The sequence below is a fragment of the Emydura macquarii genome, unplaced genomic scaffold (genome assembly GCF_026122565.2).
Source record: "Emydura macquarii macquarii isolate MOO-44397 ecotype Brisbane River unplaced genomic scaffold, CSIRO-AGI_Emac_v2 contig_1483, whole genome shotgun sequence".
Classification (NCBI taxonomy): Eukaryota; Metazoa; Chordata; order Testudines; family Chelidae; genus Emydura; species Emydura macquarii.
In genome coordinates, this window is record NW_027131620.1 from 21,553,651 (window position 1) to 21,571,856 (window position 18,206).

The 18,206-nt window shown below is 45.3% G+C and overlaps 1 protein-coding gene and 1 long non-coding RNA gene across 3 annotated transcripts; both read right to left on the minus strand.

Annotated features, from left to right (window-relative positions):
* Positions 1-3,501: 3,501 nt before the first annotated feature.
* On the minus strand, positions 3,502-7,584 carry LOC137157390 (uncharacterized). The gene is made up of 2 exons (XM_067554655.1): positions 7,448-7,584; positions 3,502-4,925 (listed from the first exon to the last, which is right to left on the minus strand). The coding sequence occupies exon 2, from the start codon at positions 4,872-4,874 to the stop codon at positions 4,140-4,142; it is 735 nt and encodes a 244-aa protein (XP_067410756.1). The 5' UTR covers positions 4,875-4,925; positions 7,448-7,584; the 3' UTR covers positions 3,502-4,139.
* A 3,604-nt stretch (positions 7,585-11,188) lies between these two features.
* Positions 11,189-16,744, minus strand: LOC137157391 (uncharacterized). 2 transcript variants are annotated; one of them, XR_010921109.1, is made up of 2 exons: positions 16,648-16,744; positions 11,189-11,501 (listed from the first exon to the last, which is right to left on the minus strand). It is a non-coding gene; the product is annotated as an uncharacterized lncRNA (long non-coding RNA). The 2 variants fall into 2 exon arrangements; XR_010921110.1 differs by lacking the exon at positions 16,648-16,744 and adding an exon at positions 12,181-13,236.
* Positions 16,745-18,206: the final 1,462 nt, after the last annotated feature.

The following is an 18,206-nucleotide window of genomic DNA, read 5'->3' on the forward strand; positions in this document are numbered from 1 at the left end:
CCAGTTGCATTATTGGGCCATGCCACTGAAGGACGTTCAGTCGCAATGGAGGCTGCAAATGCAATATTGTTTTGAACGGTCTCAAATTTATAATCGCAAAGCATGTCTGCTACAGAGAGTGCTTTACCTAGGACTAACAACAAACGGTATTTACCAACAAAGGAAACCGCAAGAGGTTCACAGTAGGTCACAACCTAGCGTATGCATACCCCTGGGGTACATCAACTCATCTAGATATTGCCTAGATATTGGCTACATAAAAACCTCTAATGAAGTCAGTACAAAACTAAGAGGTCATACAGACAATGACTTGCTTATATTGCTCAATATACTATACACTGAAATGTAAGTACAATATTTATATTCCAATCAATTTATGAGAAAGTAAGCACTTTTTCAGGAATAGTGTGCTGTGATACTTTTGTATTTTTATGTCTGATTTTGTAAGCAAGTAGTTTTTAAGTGAGGTGAACCTTGGGGAATGCAGAGCCAATGAGACTCCTGAAAGGGGTACAGTAGTCTTGAAATGTTGAGAGCCACTGCAAAAGAAGAACATATCTATATATTCTTTTCTTCAGAATTCGGTGTGTGCACGCACACACACATACATAATTTAATATAAAATAATTATCAATCCATTGGGATGACAGTTAGACCTCAGGGAATACAGCTACCACTCAAATGTATAGAGATGAAGTGAACTTTCAAAATTGATGTAAAGTAGCTTTTACCAAGTTTTGCTAAATTCAGTGATTTAGCTAACAATTAAGCAGTCTCTTAATTTGATGATATGTCCCCAACTTCAAACTTATCTCAAACGTATCAGTTAAAAAACCACAGAAAGTAACTCTCTCATATCAGAAACTGAAATTAAATTAAATACTGGAACAAAAGTGTCTGTGCTAGAAATGAAAAATTCCTGCCATTGAAAACTGCCCACTCAAAATTTCCATTAAATTGCAGTATTTTACAAAAAGCTTTAAATTTGATTACATGAAAAGAAAAAGCGCATAATGCAGCTGCATTTTTCTAATAAATAACTGACGAACCTGCCACAACACAACGTATCACTATTATAATGACACACTGAAGAATAAATAGAACAGAGAACATAAATCGAACATAAATCTAGCAAATGCTCTACGTTAGTGCTGCAAGCTCATATGCTTTCTGAAACCATCACATAATGGTGAGCTAGGCTAAAAATAGAACCTCCACACCATGGTTAAACAATTATTCTTAGCTTTATGCGCTGCAATTTACTTTGCTATATGCAATGGCACTAATTACTGTGATGTGTGGGTTAGCATAGCCAATGGGGTAAATTCCGGTGACAGCTTAGTAGAGCTTGTTGTTTCATATATACCTTCCAGTCTGTGCACTTCAATTATACATTGATCATTTCCAGCCTCTGGCATTTTTACCCTATCCTGATAAACTAATCAATTCCCCTGTCCAGGTTTCAGTTGAACAGAAAATTTGACTAATGCCATGAATGTAATTATGCAAAAAGGCAAAAATCTCCAGTTTCTGCTGTTATCTAATCACCAGGGCCAGAGGTGGAACTTCCATGGCTGCTCAGCGTTTAGTGCCTCCCATTGACTTTTTTTTTTTTTTTTTTTTTGGGTGGGGGGGAGGGCTTTCATTTAAAACCAGAATTAAATTTCCAGATCTCCTCTTCATGAATGAGGTTGTGTGACCTGAGACAGCTTCAAACAGATTCACTCAGACAATACCTCTGAAAGGTGCTAACCAATGTATTCATACCTAGAACTCTGAGGTTGAATTGTAACGAATTCAAATGCCAGCCCTGTTTGTCACTGTTGATTATAACTGAGACTTCCACTGTAGTTGGATGTTTAGGAAACCCTAGAAGACCCAACCTGAAAATGTTAAATAAAATTCCAGTATTGCCAACCGCAAATGTTGAAAAAATCATGAATTCAGTCCCTGAAATGCCATGAGATTTAAAAACTAACTAGATAAATAACAACAATCACATGTAGGGCTCTGTTCCTTGCCTTTTGATTGCATTTGGGTCCCATCTTCAAGCTTTACTCTGCTACCGTGGGGGCTGGAAACTTTTTTTTAAATGGAAGCAGAGACTCACTGGATTCCAGGAGCTGGGGATTCAAGTATAACAAATTATTGCAAAATTCACAATAAAATGATGAGAGTTGTCAAATACTGTGATTTCAGTTCTCCATCCTAAGAAGCCCACACTTACCTAGCAAACACACTGTCCAGATGCTGGGTGCATGGTGAGCCTTGTCTGTGCTCAGGAATGGCCCTGACTAACTATGGGTTGCCAGCAATTGGAGTACTTGTCCCAGTCCTACAGCATCCAGACAAGGGTAAGCATGGTTTGTACTGATCAGGCCAAATACTGATGAGCTCAGTTGGTGCAACCCTTGCATGCATTTATCTGTATAGAGGAGTCAGCACAGATTAAGCAACATGGATTGCTGGCTCCTGATGGCAGATAAAGGCCTATTCCTGTACAGATAAGGCCATATCCTTGTGTGCCAGCCCTGAGTGCTGGAACAGGGCCTGCTGGTACATTCAGTATCACTGGTACAGAGTTCCCTGTTCCACTTAAAAACCTTCTTTGCATAGACACAGCCCTGAGATATAGTAAGCTTCCCCCTTCAAATTCCCCTCTGGAGAAGTTTCACTGGTATCTCCATTTGGAGCCTTAGTGGAGACAAGCTGTTGCCATTCTAAACACCATGTCACATAGGCCCTCCTTTGAGTGGGATTAGGTGTAGGCTGGTTAAAAAGGCAGGAGTTCCCAGTCTATCTGAGTGCTAGCACTGGTGGAATTGCATGGCCGCTAGAAATAATGGGAAATGTCTAGTGTGGACACAGCCAAAATCAGAGACAATGACAGCGTTGGTGAAGGTGACGTGTCAGAGAATGGAATGTGGCTTGAAGGGGTGTAACTAACACCCTAATCAAGCAAGAGCAAGTTTTATGAAACCTCCTTAGGCACTCCCAATTGCTCCAGCATCTTTGCATTTCCCATTTCTCCACCATGTAGACTATGGTCTTTCAGAGGTATGGAGCTCCCTGGCTCTAATAAGCCTCTGGATCAGTACATGGTTTAGCAAGCCTGATGGGGATTCATGTGCATTCATGGACCAGACATTGGCAAGTGACAAATTCACCCCACAAGGATCAGCCAAATATCTATTTTGAGGTGTTAGATCGTGCAGGGGGGCAGCATAAGAGCTATCTAATGCACTGGCAAAATGGATTATGTGACTCATCAATAAAAAATGGGAATGATATTGACATGCTTCCTGGATGAGGTTTGCAAGAAGGAAGTGTCTGAGGCTTAACAATCATTCCCAAAAGTTTAGGTAATATCCAATCAAAATGAATTTACACACAAATCTGAGAACCAATGTTATTAAAACTACACACACAACATTTCCAATTGCAAGTTTTTATACAATTCAGGTGAACTCATTTCACTGATAATAAAACCACTCTGAATACTTGAGAGCAGTGTGAACTTTATTGAACAAGACCAGTTTCAAAAAGAACTTTACCATAAAGCAGCAAACCAGAAGGAACGACACAATGATCTCAACTGCAGAACTTGCTTAGCTTGCATTCATTTGACTCATTTTGATGTCTTTATGGCCTTTTCTTTTTAGGATCATTATTTTGAGTTTTGTGCCCTTTTTACCACAGTATGATTGCATGTCTCTCAGAACACCAGTAACAGCGCAATGAGATCTGTAAACCTGATCCTAGTAATAATTTTTGCCTGCACCAAGAAGACACCCCACATTAACATGCAAAAAACCCGTTAACCATCTAATCTATTGAGATGTGTACAATGCTCATCACCACCGGCATGAACATCTTACCAATATTTGATAAATATCTTTTGGCAGCACGGTTACAATTGTGGCTCCATATTGCAACTGGGATCAAACTGTGGTCTGCAAAGAGCAAACCCATGGGATTTGTACAACACTGAGTGCCTTATCCCATAGGCATAACTCAGACCCAGCTCCCGTTGGAGACACAGGGAGGTTCCCAGCACTGACTGGTTTCCCAGATGCAGGATTCCCTTAACCCTTCTATACGAAGGACCCAAAAGCCTGGTACTGGGGGGAGTCAGGCTGTTACATCTGCCCTATAGATACAATCAGACTTCTGCTCTTCTGGGATCGCATGAGATTATTGATGCGGATTTTGATGTTACTATAGTCTTTGCCTGCCAGTTTTGGCTTCCACCTCTTTGCTGCCTCAAACGCTGCATTCACCAGATTGGGTGACAGGGCAGTTTTCTGGTGAGTGCCAGACACGTTGGCCTTTCCCCACCACTGCTGGTAATAATCCTGCGGCATCGTGTGTCTAAACACTGCCAGGGCGTACTTGGCAATGTCCCCCTTGGCCTCCTCAAACAGTCTCCTGTCCTCCTGGGGGGAGATGCGCAGGAGAGAGCCGTCGGGAATGCTGGCTGCTGCACGAGGGTTATGGGGCAGGGACTGTACCTCAGGGATAGATGGAGCCTCTCCTGATTCCACTGCCTCTCGGTGTCCAGCTGACAAGTTGATCTCAGTCCCCTCACGGTCCATTGGCCTCGTTTCATCCATCTCGGCCAGGGGAATCTCAATCTCCTCCACCTTGGGAATTCGGAGGGTACCTGTGGGGCGTCCATCTGGGAGTGGGGCTTGCTTGAGACCAGCCAGCCTGGACTCAATCGTGGACACTCTCTTTGTCAAATCCTCAACACGCTCATCTAGCCTCTGATTCTCTCTCGTCACGTGCTGCAGTGCCTGGGTCAGTAAGCAGATGGTCACACTCCCGCATGGCAGCGATGGTTTGAAGAGGGCTGCAGGTGGTGATTCCTCCATCCTGGGCAAATCCTTCTCGGAGGTTCCACCCTCAGCAGTGATTCTTTACAACTGAAACACATGCAAATAATGGATCAGATTAGCCTGCAGCCTGTGTGAAGCACTGTAGTCCACACACCCTGTGGTCACTGTGTGTAAGGTCCTGATAGGGGAGGGGTGGGCAGCAGGAACACACATCGCCTATTCATCCAGGCCCGCGTCCTGCCAGCACTTACACCTGTTATTCACTTGATGCACGTGAGCGGTTCCGCGGGACATGCCCCAAGCTGGTAAAGGACAGGCTCCCATTGCATTACTTGGTTTGTATGGGGTATATAGGGGAGCCGATGCCGTCTTAGGTTTGTGATTTCAACACCAGCATCGCTGCCGACAGCTCACGCCCCGGGGGGCACTCCGGACATACTAATACTACTCAAGCTTGGCCTGGCCTGGCCTGGCCTAGCCAAAGGCTCAGTTTCTCACACAGGCTATCAATACGTGGTACAGCTGAATGCTGCCTGTCTTTGTCTCTGCTTGCAGCTAAGTTGCATCCAGCACTGGTCTGACTGCAGTCACAGGTAAAATTTGTGGTACAGAGCAGCCTTGTAAAGTTGGAGAGCTCAAATATAAGCCGTGGGGAGGGCAAAGAGATAGGTCTTCTGCCTCTTTACAGCTCTCAGAACAACAGCCAGAAATCTTGGCCCATTCCCGAGATGTGTGCACATCTTTATGTATCCAGGGCCATCACAGATCCCCCATCATGGCATGGTAAAGAGTGCCAGGGGCCCTGTGTGCGCCCACCCCAGCCACCCCATTCTCCGGGCACAGATGGCTGCTGAGGGGTGCCTGCAGCACAAAGGAGCCAGCAGCATTCCCGTCGGTTGGTTTGGGGTTTAGTTTTGGAACAAAATTTCTTCAAAGGGACATTTCTGTCACTTCTGGATTACACACCAGCTATAAAAACAAACAAACTGGCAGGGATAGAATTACATAGTTTTATGACCCTAATTTAACAATCTGGCTGAATGAAGATGTTTGAATCTTTGCTCAGCCTGAACAGTGACAATTTCAGTATTTTTCAAGTCAATTTCATATCAATAGCATCAGCCCCAGTTAACTTCTCCATTCTAACAATGAACCTTTGAAATAAGGAGAATACTTAAAGAAAATAAACTGCATTCATGTAATGAAAAAATGTTTATTTATATCACGGATTTCTAACCAGAAATTGATGCAGGCTTCTTTTAAAAAACACACACACACGGGGCCAAATCAAAGATAACCCTAAAGAAAAATTGAGGGTAGAATGAGGTGAGTCTCTCCCCCCAAAAATGAAAATATTCCATGATAAATTAAAGAGTCTGTCCTCTGCAGTGTTTACAACTCAAACATTGCAATGTTTAGCTGGTATATGAGACCCAGGAGGAAAACTGGCTATTGGGTCTTTTCTAGGCAAGCTAAAAAGGCAAAAAGGAAACAACATAAATAGCTAAAAGGAAACTAGTTTTTAAGTTGTTTAACAGCTCTGTAATTAACAGCATAAGATGAAAGTATACCATTTACTCCAAAAATGTCTATTCAAAAGAAAAGTGCATTAAGAAAATATTTATATACTACAACATAGGTACATCTGATTACATACAGGAGTGAGTCATTGACAGACTGTCTGCAATATCACTTAGGAACCAGACAGAGTCCGATGTAAGGAAATGCAGCTCCCAACTGAATGCATTAGAAAACAAGATTTTCAGAGCTGTTTTAAAATGGTTTCCTCTTACAACTTTGAAAGTCACCCTAGCCACACAACAGCTGCAAATATCTCCTGCATTTTTTTCTTTTTCTTTTTTTTTTTTTGCAATCGAATAGACACTGCAATTTCAGACCCCCTACTCTACATTATTAGGAAGAAGCTCCTGTTGAGGAAGAATCAATATATTGCTGCTTCTGAAAGACCTGAAGGAGAGCTCTGTGTGGCTTTAAAGCTGGTCTCTTTCACCAACAGAAGTTGGGCCAATGAAAGATATTATCTCACCCACTCGTCTCTCCGAGAGGCCATTCAGTTATGGAGAAGGTAAAGCAGTAACATATTTTGAAAAGGAATCATTGTAACATTCCGCAAAACCTAAACTAGATCATTTATACTGCAGTACTGCCCAAGGGCCATAACCAGTTTGGGCCTCACTTTGCCAGGGTTGTATAAATTCATAAAAAGGGCAGTGTCTGCTCCAAAGGCATTAAAAAAACAGACTTTTCTCAGTGCCTCTAGTGATTGCTTGAGTTATGCTGTACATTCTGATCTAGTTTAGGATTCAGCTGCAATTTTCATTTTGAAAGAAAGGATGCTTCAGATTTGTCCTGCTTGGTTTCAAATGCCAGTGAAATTTTTGCAGCCCCAAATCCTGCACCATTAGGAAACACAGTTAAAATGAGTAGAAACAGAAAGTGAAAGGCTTTTGTGCTTCAACTCAGACATCTATGCCCCAAAGATGTTCACGTTCCCCCATTCCCTTCCCCAAACCAAACTCCGTTGGGGTAAACAATCCTGCAGAGAGATGATTACAGCGTAGATATTGGAATAAAGAAATAGCTTTTACCTTGTTAATCCTATGAGGTGAGGCAGGCTAAACCAGAACAGGAGGGACAGCAACAACAGCAAAACTAGCAACAGGAACCAGTTTTCTGAGGCCAGAGGAACTGACCAAGGGAACCGTGCTTTAGACAGGAGAGCTGAGTCACCAGGCATTGTTCTCACAATGCTCCCATTCTAATACAATCACATCGCTCATTGGCTGGATTTGAATCCTGGGGGTGGAGCTTCCAAAAAGCAACCCACATTAATCTACCGCTTTTACCCTTGGATCTCAGTTCTGCTGAGGTGCTTGCTCAGAACCACCACCATTGAGAGGGGATGAGTAGCTTTGGCTTTCTCGTGTGTTTGTACAGCTCCTAGGACAAGAGGTTTGGCTGCTGAGCACTTTGGAAAAGCCACGTTCACTTCCATGTCTAATGTAAGGGCCCAAGACCTATATTTTCAGTTTGACCCTTTGTGGCTCCCTCAACTCAACCCTGTTTGCTCAACGTGCCACTCTGTTTAGAAACCTCCAACCAGGCCATGTTCTCTATGCTCCGCAATCCTTCAACAATGTGACTGTCCCATTAGCCGCAGGGTTTGTAAATCACTGTTTCTGATATGCTTTCCGCCTCCCCCCTAAAAAAAACCAGACAACCCCACGCTGTATTCAGTCCTGCAAATAAACAAGCAGTGAAATGCCTTTGGCCGAGCTGTTAAATCCTTGGAGCAGGAATTTTGGAAGCCAGGATATTACTTTGTCATGGCTCCTTTGAGGAATATTGAACATGGACTGGGTTTGCTGAGCCTGGAATTTTGCATTCTGGGAACTGAGTAGACATGGGAACAAGCCCCAGGGTCCACTATGTTCTTCTGGGAATGAACGAACCACAGGCAACCCATGGGAGCGAGAGAACAAGCCTGGACCTGAGAGTGGAGTTTTTCTATCTGGGGATGATATTTCAATCTAACAATCTTTCAACCAGCAGGCCCAGATACTGCATTAGTAGGAGCGTTGCCAGCAAATCGAGAGAAGTGATTAGTCCCCTCTATTTGGCACTGGTGAGGCCACATTTGGAGTATTGTGTCCAGTTTGGGCCCCCTCACTACAGAAAGGATGTAGACAAATTGGAGAGAATCCAGAGAAGAACATCAAAAATGACTAGGGGGCTGGAGCACATGACTTATGAGGAGAGGCTGAGGGAACTAGGCTTGTTTAGTCTGCAGAAGAGAGGAATGAGGGGGGATTTGATAGCAGCCTTTAACTACCTGCAAGGGAGTTCCAGGAAGGATGGAGATAGGCTGTTCTCAGTGGTAGCAGTTGACAGAACTAGGAGTAATGGTCTCAAGTTGCAGTGGGAGAGGTTGAGGTTGGATATTAGGAAAAACTTTTTGACTAGGAGGGTGGTAAAGCACTGGAATGGGTTACCTAGGGAGGTGGTGGAATCTCCATCCCTGGAGGTTTTTAAGGCCCAGCTTGACAAAGCCCTGGCTGGGATGATTTAGTTGGGGTTGATCCTGCTTTGAGCAGGGCTAGACTAAATTACCTCCTGAGGTCCCTTCCAACCCTAATCTGCTATGATTCTAGGATACTGGGAAATGGCTCCAACCAGGCTGTGTTGCGGAGTCAGTGAACTGGGAGTCAGGGATGAAGGTGCTTGCCTCACTTTATGGGAGATGCAGGGGTGCCAGAATTGGGATGGAAGGCACGGATGTGGGTAAGGGATTCAGCATCTTCTCTGCATGCCCTTCCTCTGCCTGGTATCAAAGGTTGCCACCTTTCTAACTGCTGGTACCCAGACCCCCACCCCTGCTCCACCTCTTCCCCCCCAAGGCCCCACCTGCCTCACTCGCTCCTCTCTCCCCTTTCCCTGTGGCTTGCGGTATTGTCACACGTTCCTCCACCCCCATACTGCCACCTGGTGCAAAAAACCTGCCCTCCAGGCTGATCCTGAGCCTATAAAAAAGGGCGACTCCTGAGAAAACATGGCCAGGTGGCAAGTCCACTCCTCCCTTTCCTTCTCCGGAGTGAATGTAATGCAAAGCCCCCTTCAACAGAAAAAAGCCCCAGCTTTCAGAAGTTTCCTGTTGACCAAAATACCATCAGCTTCTTCAATCAGTCCCCCTCACCTGCTTCCAGTCCGATGCTCTTCTCTACCGATTAGGCAAAGGATCAAACGAATGGAATGGCCATGAGGGGCAGCTGAGAGGAGTCCCCTTCCCCAAGGCAGCGGTAGCCCCGGTTACTCACTCGGGTTGAAGAGTACAGTCCCAGTGAGGGAGGCGTACTCCTTGGTGCTGACATCCAGGCTCCAGCACTTGGCCAGGAAGCCTTGGATGACCTGAATCTCACCGGCCGAGGGCAGCTGCAGGCCCTGGCCGCTCCTGCTGCCGACTGGTGAATATCCATACTGGGCTCTGCGGTCTCCACCGTCTCAAAGTGCACCCACTCCTCGGCCGGCCCTGGCGGGGGGGGGGGGCCCAGCAGCTGCACACCAGCACCAGCTGCTCATCCAGCAGCAGCTCTTGGAAGCAGGGCACGCTCTTGATGAAGTGCAGGGTCTTCGCCAGCACGGCCGAGGACACTTTGCCCATCACCTGTGGGCTGTACAGGGCCATGGGCTGCTGTGCGCCACACAAGCAGCCTGGCCCCAGAGGCAGCGGGGGAGTCAGCCTCCTTCCTTGCTGTCATATCCCAGGGAATTCACAGGACGGTTTGGGGCTTCCCTGCCCAGGAGGGGGCAGGCTGGGACCAAGTCGTTTCCATGGCTTACTCCCCTCCTAAGACATTGGGTGTCTCAGTGCAAAGCTATTCCGGAGAGAACACCACTCAGAGCAGCAGTGACTCCTCTCCAGGCCTGCCGGGGGGGGGTCGAGAACTGGGCAGCTGTGGAGGTGGGGCAGGAGGGAAGTTGGGGAAAATTCCTGAGGAGTTCAGCCCCTAGATCCCAGAGGCCCAGCAAGGTTTCCAGGCTGCAGACCCTACTCCCATGGAAGGACCAGTGAGGAAACCCTACCCACCACTCAGAAGTGTCCTGTCTGACCTCTCCCCTGCATCAAGAATGCCAATCCCTGATGATCCGTTTCACCCACTGTCATCTCCAGGCATTTGCCCCTGTCCCTTCCCAGTCCTGTGCCTCTATCAGCTATCAGGCCACTCTTTAAAAAATAACAAAACAAAAACATATCTCCCATGATGCTGACTAGCAGTGAGAATGGTACAAAGAACCCCCCTACTTGCAAAGTCACCCCCCCCCACCCCGGATTTGAAGAATCTCACTGAGAGGGCCCCACACCAGTAGATCTAGTTGCAAGATGGGCATGGGCCCTGGGGCTATAAGCTCTTTGGGCAGGCTTAGCTTTTACTTCCCTGCCTTGTACAGCTCCGTGCACATTGCTAGTGCTAAGCAAATAATAGACACTGATAAGTTTCCAGCTGACTTTCCCCTCTCCCTTGGACTCCCTGAGGAAGGGCAACAAAATGGCTCTAGGGAATCATGGCTACTTTATGCCAATACAGTCAGAGGTTTTGGATCTCAAAAGATGTTGGGATTTTCACAAGAAATACACTTGTGTCTGACAACAAACTTTCCTTATTACTCCCAGACCCACCTCAGCTCACCAGGGTGGTAAATCAAAATGAAATCTCTGCTTGCTTGGTTTCTTTACTCTGCCTATTCAATGGCACTTTGTGTGTAGTCACTTTTGCTTTTCCCCTGAACAGTCAGTCAATCTCTCCTTTGCTGGAAAGGACATCACCCTGCTGTTTGTGTGGGTTGTTCACAGCAAAAGGGGAGAAACAGTTTTAATTTTTTTTTTTTTTGCAAATTCATAAAAATAATCAGGGAGAGTTGGGAGCAGGCTTAGTCATTGAAACTCCTTTTAAACATGGATTTTTACTCTGGTCAATTTCAATTGGAAGCATCAGGTTAACAGGTAGAATCATGATGGCGGCTGTGGTATTGAAAAGTATCTTTCTTCTGAAATCCACCTCATCCAATATTCTGCTGAATAAATTAGTGCCCCCGGCGATGCTGTATAGCTGAAGTGTTCTTATTTCCTTCTCTCCACAGCAGTTTCTGCAGAAGGTAAATTTCAATTTAAACACGTTTTATAATAATTTTCTAGCCCATCTGTTCATACATAAATCCTTCAGTCTGTGACCCAATGCAGGGCAAACAAACTAACTGCCTCTATACACAAATGGCCTGAAACAGCTGTGTGGCCTGAGTCACAGAGCCACTGAAGTCAAGAGGAGTCTTTTTATGGACTTCAAAGGGTTTTGGCAGAGGTGTCAACTGCCCCGTTCATCTCAATAACTGTGAACAGCTGAGGTGCCCCATTGCTAACTCTCTCTCTGCTGTTTGCCTTGGTGGCAATATCCAGGCAGCTCATGAGCTTTTTCCACTGGGGTTTGCAAGTTTCATTCCTTTGAAAGGTTTTTGCAGTATGAAATGGGGATGACGTCGACCTGCTTTGGGTGGGAGGTTAGGAGCTGGGGGTAAATGTTTAAGGATAAACAGGGGTTCTCAAAATTCTCCCACAAGAATTTGATAAGGTATGTTATTAGAGCGACACACACCACATTTACAATGACAAGGTATTTTATTAGAGATATCACACCGCTTTAAATTGACAAGCTTTTATACAATTCAAAGGAATTCATTTCAGTGATGCACTGATGACAAAATATTACTTTGCTCCTAACAAGTAAGCCATTACTTTGCTTTAAATTACATACTGTTAAAAAACACCCACCGTGTACACACACAAGTTGGGATCCTTGATGCCAAGTAACAAATGTGGAAGTGTTTCTGAATGCTGGAGAGCAGTTTGACAGAACTTTCTTGAACAAGAACAGTTTCAAGAAGGCCTCTTTCATAAAGCAGCCAATCAGCAGGAATGAGACAGTGATGCAAGGAGCTGAACTGAGGCTCTGCATGCCTTCGTTTGACTACCTACACTGTGCTCATGACCACGCACAGAAAAAGTCTCACCAATAATTAGTAAATATCTTTCGGAGTCACTGCTACAATTGTCCCCTTGAGGATGTAACTGGGATCAAACTGTGGCCTCCGAAGAGCAAACCCATGAGATCTGCACAACACTGAGTGCCTGATCTCACAGGCTTAACTCAGGCCCAGCTCCCATGGGAGCCACGGAGAAGTTCCTAGAGCTGATTGGTTTAAAAAGATGCAGGATTCCCTTTACTCTTCTATAGGAAGGATCCAAGGCCTGGTACTGGGGGGAGCCAGGCTGTTACATCTGCCCTGTAGATATAACCAGGCTTCTGCTCTTCTGGGATTGCATGAGATTATTGATGTGGATTTTGATGTTACTATAGTCTTTGCCTGCCAGTTTTGGCTTCCACCTCTTTGCCACCTCGAATGCTGCATTCACCAGATCAGGCGACAAGATGGCTTTCTGGCGAGTGCCAGACACGTTGGCCTTTCCCCACCACTGCTGGTAATAATCCTGCGGCATCGTGTGTCTAAACACTGCCAGGGCGTACTTGGCAATGTCCCCCTCGGCCTCCTCAAACAGTCTCCTGTCCTCCTGGGGGGAGATGCACAAGAGGGAGCCGTCGGGAATGCTGGCTGCTGCACGAGGGTTATGGGGCAGAGACTTTCCTGCAGAGGTTGATGGAGCCTCTCCTGTTTCCACTGCCTCCGGGTGTCCAGCTGACAAGTTGATCTCAGTCCCCTCACGGTCCATTGGTCTCGTTTCATCCATCTCGGCCAGGGGGATCTCAATTGCCTCCACGTTGGGAATCAGGAGAGTGCCTGTGGGGAGTCCAGGCACATCTGGGGCTGGGGCTTGCTCGAGACCAGCCAGCCTGGACTCCATCGCAGACACACTCTTTGTCAAGTCCTCAACATGCTGATGCAGACTCTGATTCTCTCTCGTCGCTTGCTGCAACTCCTGGCACAGTGTCCAGACAGCAGCGTCCCAGGAGGGCAAGGCCAGGGAAGCTTTCAAGATGACACCTGTTTTTGGTGTTTGCTCCAATGTGGATGGGTTACTACTCTGTGAATTCTCATGGTTGGTTCCATGCTCAGCTAAGAGGCTTTGCACTTGCACCTGAAACACACAGAATAAAGGGTCAGATTAGCGTGCAGTCTGTGTAAAGCACTGTAGATCATACACTCTGTGTTCATTGAGCACGGATTCCTAATAGAGTTGGGGTGAGCAATGGGAACACCCAACGCCTATTGATCCAGGCCTGAAAGAACTTCCACTCAAGCTTTGCTTGATGTACGTGAGCAGTCCTACAGTAAGTGCTATTCAGGATCAGGCCCCAAGTTCATAAGTGACAGGCTCCCGCTGCATTATTAGTTTGAACAGGGGCCATACAGAGGAGCCAGTGGTGTCTTAGCCTGTGATTTCTACATCGAACTGGCACGCTAACACCAAGTGCCACCTAAGCTTTGCCTGCCCTAGCCAAAGCCTCAGTTTTTAGCACAGGGTGTCAGCTGTGGTTGCTGTGTCCCTGTCTGCACTTACAGATAAGCTGCATCCAGCCGGGGTCTGAATTCAATAGTTTAAACATTTAGATTTAAACATTCTGGATAAATTAATGTGTCTGCATTTAACAGAATAATGAAACTAGATGGGTCAGGTTTGTGGTTTTTTTGGGGGTGTTATTTTTTGAGGGGGGGAACTAAAGTCAATTTCATAAATTTCATATCAATATCATATTGACCAAGTGAACTTGTTGATACCAACAATAGGGTCAAAAAATGAAACTGTTTAAGTACATGAGAACCCGGGGAGAAACAAGCTACTATGCAAGGGGACAGAAAAGCAAAAAGAAAATAGCAGAAAAGTGAACTCATTTTTAAATTTTGTTCAAATACTCTGTTATTCACAACATAAGATTAGTGTGTAGCTTGTACTACAACATGGTCTATTTAAAAGTGCATAACGGAAAGATTTATATAACACACTAATCACTGAATCACCGACAGAGTGTCTGCAATATCAAATTCAGTCATTTTCTGCAAAATGCATTAGAAAATAGACCTTGCAAATTTCTCTCTTTTTCAAAAAAGATACTTGCTCTTACAACAGTGTTCAGGGCCCTGCTTTCTAACCACAGACCTCCCGCATTTCTATGCAGTCAAACAAGCACTGCAATTTCTTTTCCCATCTCTTCATTATTAGGCAGAAGCTCCTGTTGAGGATGGCTCAGTGAACTGGCTGCCTTGGAGGGCCCATTCGGTTTTGAAGAAGGCAATGTAGTAGAAGGGTTTGAAAAGGAATCTAATGTGCATCAAAACCCCACAACCGATCATTTATATTGGAGCGGTGCCCAAAGGCCATAACCATTTTGGGCCCCTTTGGGCTAGGGGCTGTACAAAACCATAATAAAGGACAGTCTTTGCCCCCAGATCATTAAGAAATAGATTTTTTTCCTTAGTCCCTCATGGTAAATTACACCGCATGTTCTGATTTCTTCAGGATTCATCTGCAAATTGCTTTTAAAATAGGACATGTCAGATTTCTCTTCCTTGATTTCAAAATGCCAGAGAAATCAGTTGCTAGGACAACCTCAATCCAGCACCATTAGGAAAAAAAGTCAAACTGATTAGAAATGGAAGAAAAGAGTTGTGCTTCACCCGCCCATGGCCTGAAGGAGACCAGTTTCATCCCATTCCCTTTCCCAAATCAGATTCACTGTGGGGTAAATAATACTGCAGGAAATGCCTTGGGATCAAGAAATGACTGTACCTTGTTATTCCCATGAGGCATCCTGGAGCCAGATCCAGAACAGGAGGGACAGCAACTGCAGAAATGCAGCAACAGGAGTAAAGTCTTCAGCAGCCATAGGAGAACTGACCAAGGTAGCTGAGCTTTATACAGGACCAGGCACTGTTTTCTCAAAGCACCCATTCTGATGCAATCAAGTGGGTCATCAGAGACTTGCATCCTGGAGCATGGCTCCCACGCAGTATTATTTCTACAACATTATCAGTGTTTCCCACATGCACTTTTCTTTTAACTAGACAAGGCGGCAGCAAACTTTACCCCTTCATCTTTACCTGTGTTGTTAATTACACAACATGCTCATGTTTCCGTTTAGCCTTTCAGTTTGCAGTGAAAACCGAGTAGACAGTTTCTTCCCTGGGTCTCATGCATTAGCAAAATGCTGCAATGTTTGAGTTGTAAGCTCTGCAGTGGAATGTTATTTAAAATCATCAGAAAGGAAACCTCCGTCCCCCCAAAAAAAATTTTAGGCTTATCTTTAGTTAGACCCTGTGCCAAGTCGGTTAGTTTAGTTTGTCCATTGCCCTGATCTGTTTACAGCCAGAGGAGCTAGGAAATGACTAGAAAATGTGTTTCAGCTGACATTTACCTTCTGTAGAGAACACTGGGGAGACCAGGAAATACCATCACATTTTCCCCCTGAAAGAAGTTTTTCTCCCTGTTATTGTGAAACACGCAGACAGCAACAGAGAAACTGAGAGCTGCTGTCTACAGAACCCTTCCTCGTAAAAATAATGAAAGTGACGTGTCATCCAATGAACACAGTAAGCAACTGAGCAAGCAGAGATTTCATTTGATTTCTTACCATCCTGGTGAGCTTAGATGTGACTGGGTGTAGTAAGGAAAGTGTGTTTTCAGATTTTAGTGTGAAAAACCCAACTTCTCTGAAATCTGAAACCTCTGACTATAGCCAGCCATTCTTCCTTAGAGCCCTTTTGTCCCCCTTCTTGAGAGAGCCTAAAGGAAAGGATTCCTCCTTCTGTAGGCTGGAAACTTATCAGCATCTATTATTTGTTTAGCACCAGCAATGTGCACAGAGCGGTACAAGGTACATAAGTAAAAAGTAACCCTGTGCAAAGAGCTTACAGCCCAAGGGCCCATCTTGTAGATGGATTTACTGGTGTGGAGTCCTGTCAGTGAGATTCTCCACAGGTGCAGGGGTCTGCACAGGAAGTTCCTATGCAGGACAGAAGCCTGAAAGCCAAGCTCAAAGAAGTTGAGGTGCAGGGGAAATCCAGGGGTGAGGGTTTAGGAATGGTCTGTGCTATTGTCATTTCTGGTTGGCATTGTGGAGGGAAGTATTTTGGTTTCTTAAAATTGGCCTTGTTGGTGGATTAGGGCTTGGACCACAAAGCTGGGGAGGGCATTGCACACACAGGGGCTGTGGAGGTGGTAGTGGGGATGTCACAGGGCCAGTGGAGGGGGGGGGGGAGTGGGGCCAGCTCCTTATCTGCTCACCTGTCTCTGAGGTTGTGGAATCAGGAAAGACTCCCTCCTCCTCTGAGGAGAAGTTCCTGCCCAATAGCCCTCCTTCAGGAGCTAGCGTTTGTAGTGTACAGCAGCTCTGTGAGGATGGAGAGATCAAATAAAAATCATGGGGAGCGAAAGAGGTTAACTCCTCATCCCTGCCTCAGTTCCTAGAAAAGCCACCACAGACAGCTTCTCTGTAGAAATCTGGCCCTTTCCCAACAGGTTCTTGTTTGTGCATTTGTGACTCAGGGCCAGCACTGATCCCACCTTCACGGCATGGCCGGGACGCACTTGGGGTCCGTGGGGCTGCCCACTCCAGTCACCCTGCTCTCCAGTCACCGAGTGCTGCTGAGGGATGTCTGCAGCACAAAAGGGCCTGTGGGGATCTTTGTCACTTGGGTTTTTGCTTTGGACCAAAATTTTCTCATACAGATGCTTCATTCATTCAACATCAGATTTGAAATAAAACCAGCCCTGACCTTTTACTGATAGGAACTGAGTTAAATATGAATAGTTTTGAGACCCTTATTTAAACAATCCGGGTAAATGAAGATGTTTGTATTTTCCTCAGCTGGAATAGCCAAAGTAGACTGGTCAGTTTCAATATTTTTAAAATCAATTTCACATCAATACCACACAGAGCCAGTTAATTTCTTTAATCTAACAACAATGGGGTACCTTAAATGTTTTTAAAATAACGATACAATAAACCTCATTCATTCAGTTATGGTCACTGAAAACATTTGTACTTATGTTGAGGGTTTCTAACCTAAAAGCTTATGTAGGCTTCCTTTAAAAAAATCATGCATTGCAGACAAACAACCAAACAATGGGAGAGGCTCAGTCTACACCCACTGAAGTCAAGAGGAGTCATTTACGGACTTAAAAAGGCTTTGGATCAATTTCTAGTAGAGGTGTGAACGGCCCCATTCATCTCAATGGGGTGTTAACTCTGAAACCTCCTTTTGACAGCTCACAGCTGATGTGCCCCATCCCCATGACAACTCTTTCACTGCTGCTTCCCTTGGTGGCAATATCCAGGCAGCTGATGAGCGTTCCCACTGGGGTTTGCAAATTTCACTTATTTGAAAGATCCTTCTTGCATGGGAATAAAGTGAGACAAAAATGTCAATAGCTGACTGTTCTATTCTATGTATCCACATTTCCCTTGGGTTGTGACTTCCCCATCCCTGCTGCTCTGGTCTCTGGGGTAGCCTTGGCATTAATTTTGTTATTTTAGAATGTCTATATCAGTGATGGAACAGCTGGTTTTGTGCTGGGTGCACTGTTAGGGATTAAAACATTCTTATTTTGTGGGCTCTTTAATACTGCTTTGTTTTCATTTTCCTCCCATCCCTGTGCATTTTTGCCACACTGGATCCTTTGCATCACATCTTCTCTCTCAACCCAGCTCACCAAACCATCAGCCTCCCTGATTACTCCAGACACCCACTTCTTCCAGCAGGCCCTTAGGAAATGTTTTTTTACACACACACACACACACACACACACACACACACCCCCCCCCCCCCCGGCCAAGCAATTCG

Bases quoted from the DNA above. Each gene is read 5' to 3' on its own strand.
- LOC137157390 (XM_067554655.1), bottom strand. From the start codon at position 4,874: ATGGAGGAATCACCACCTGCAGCCCTCTTCAAACCATCGCTGCCATGC.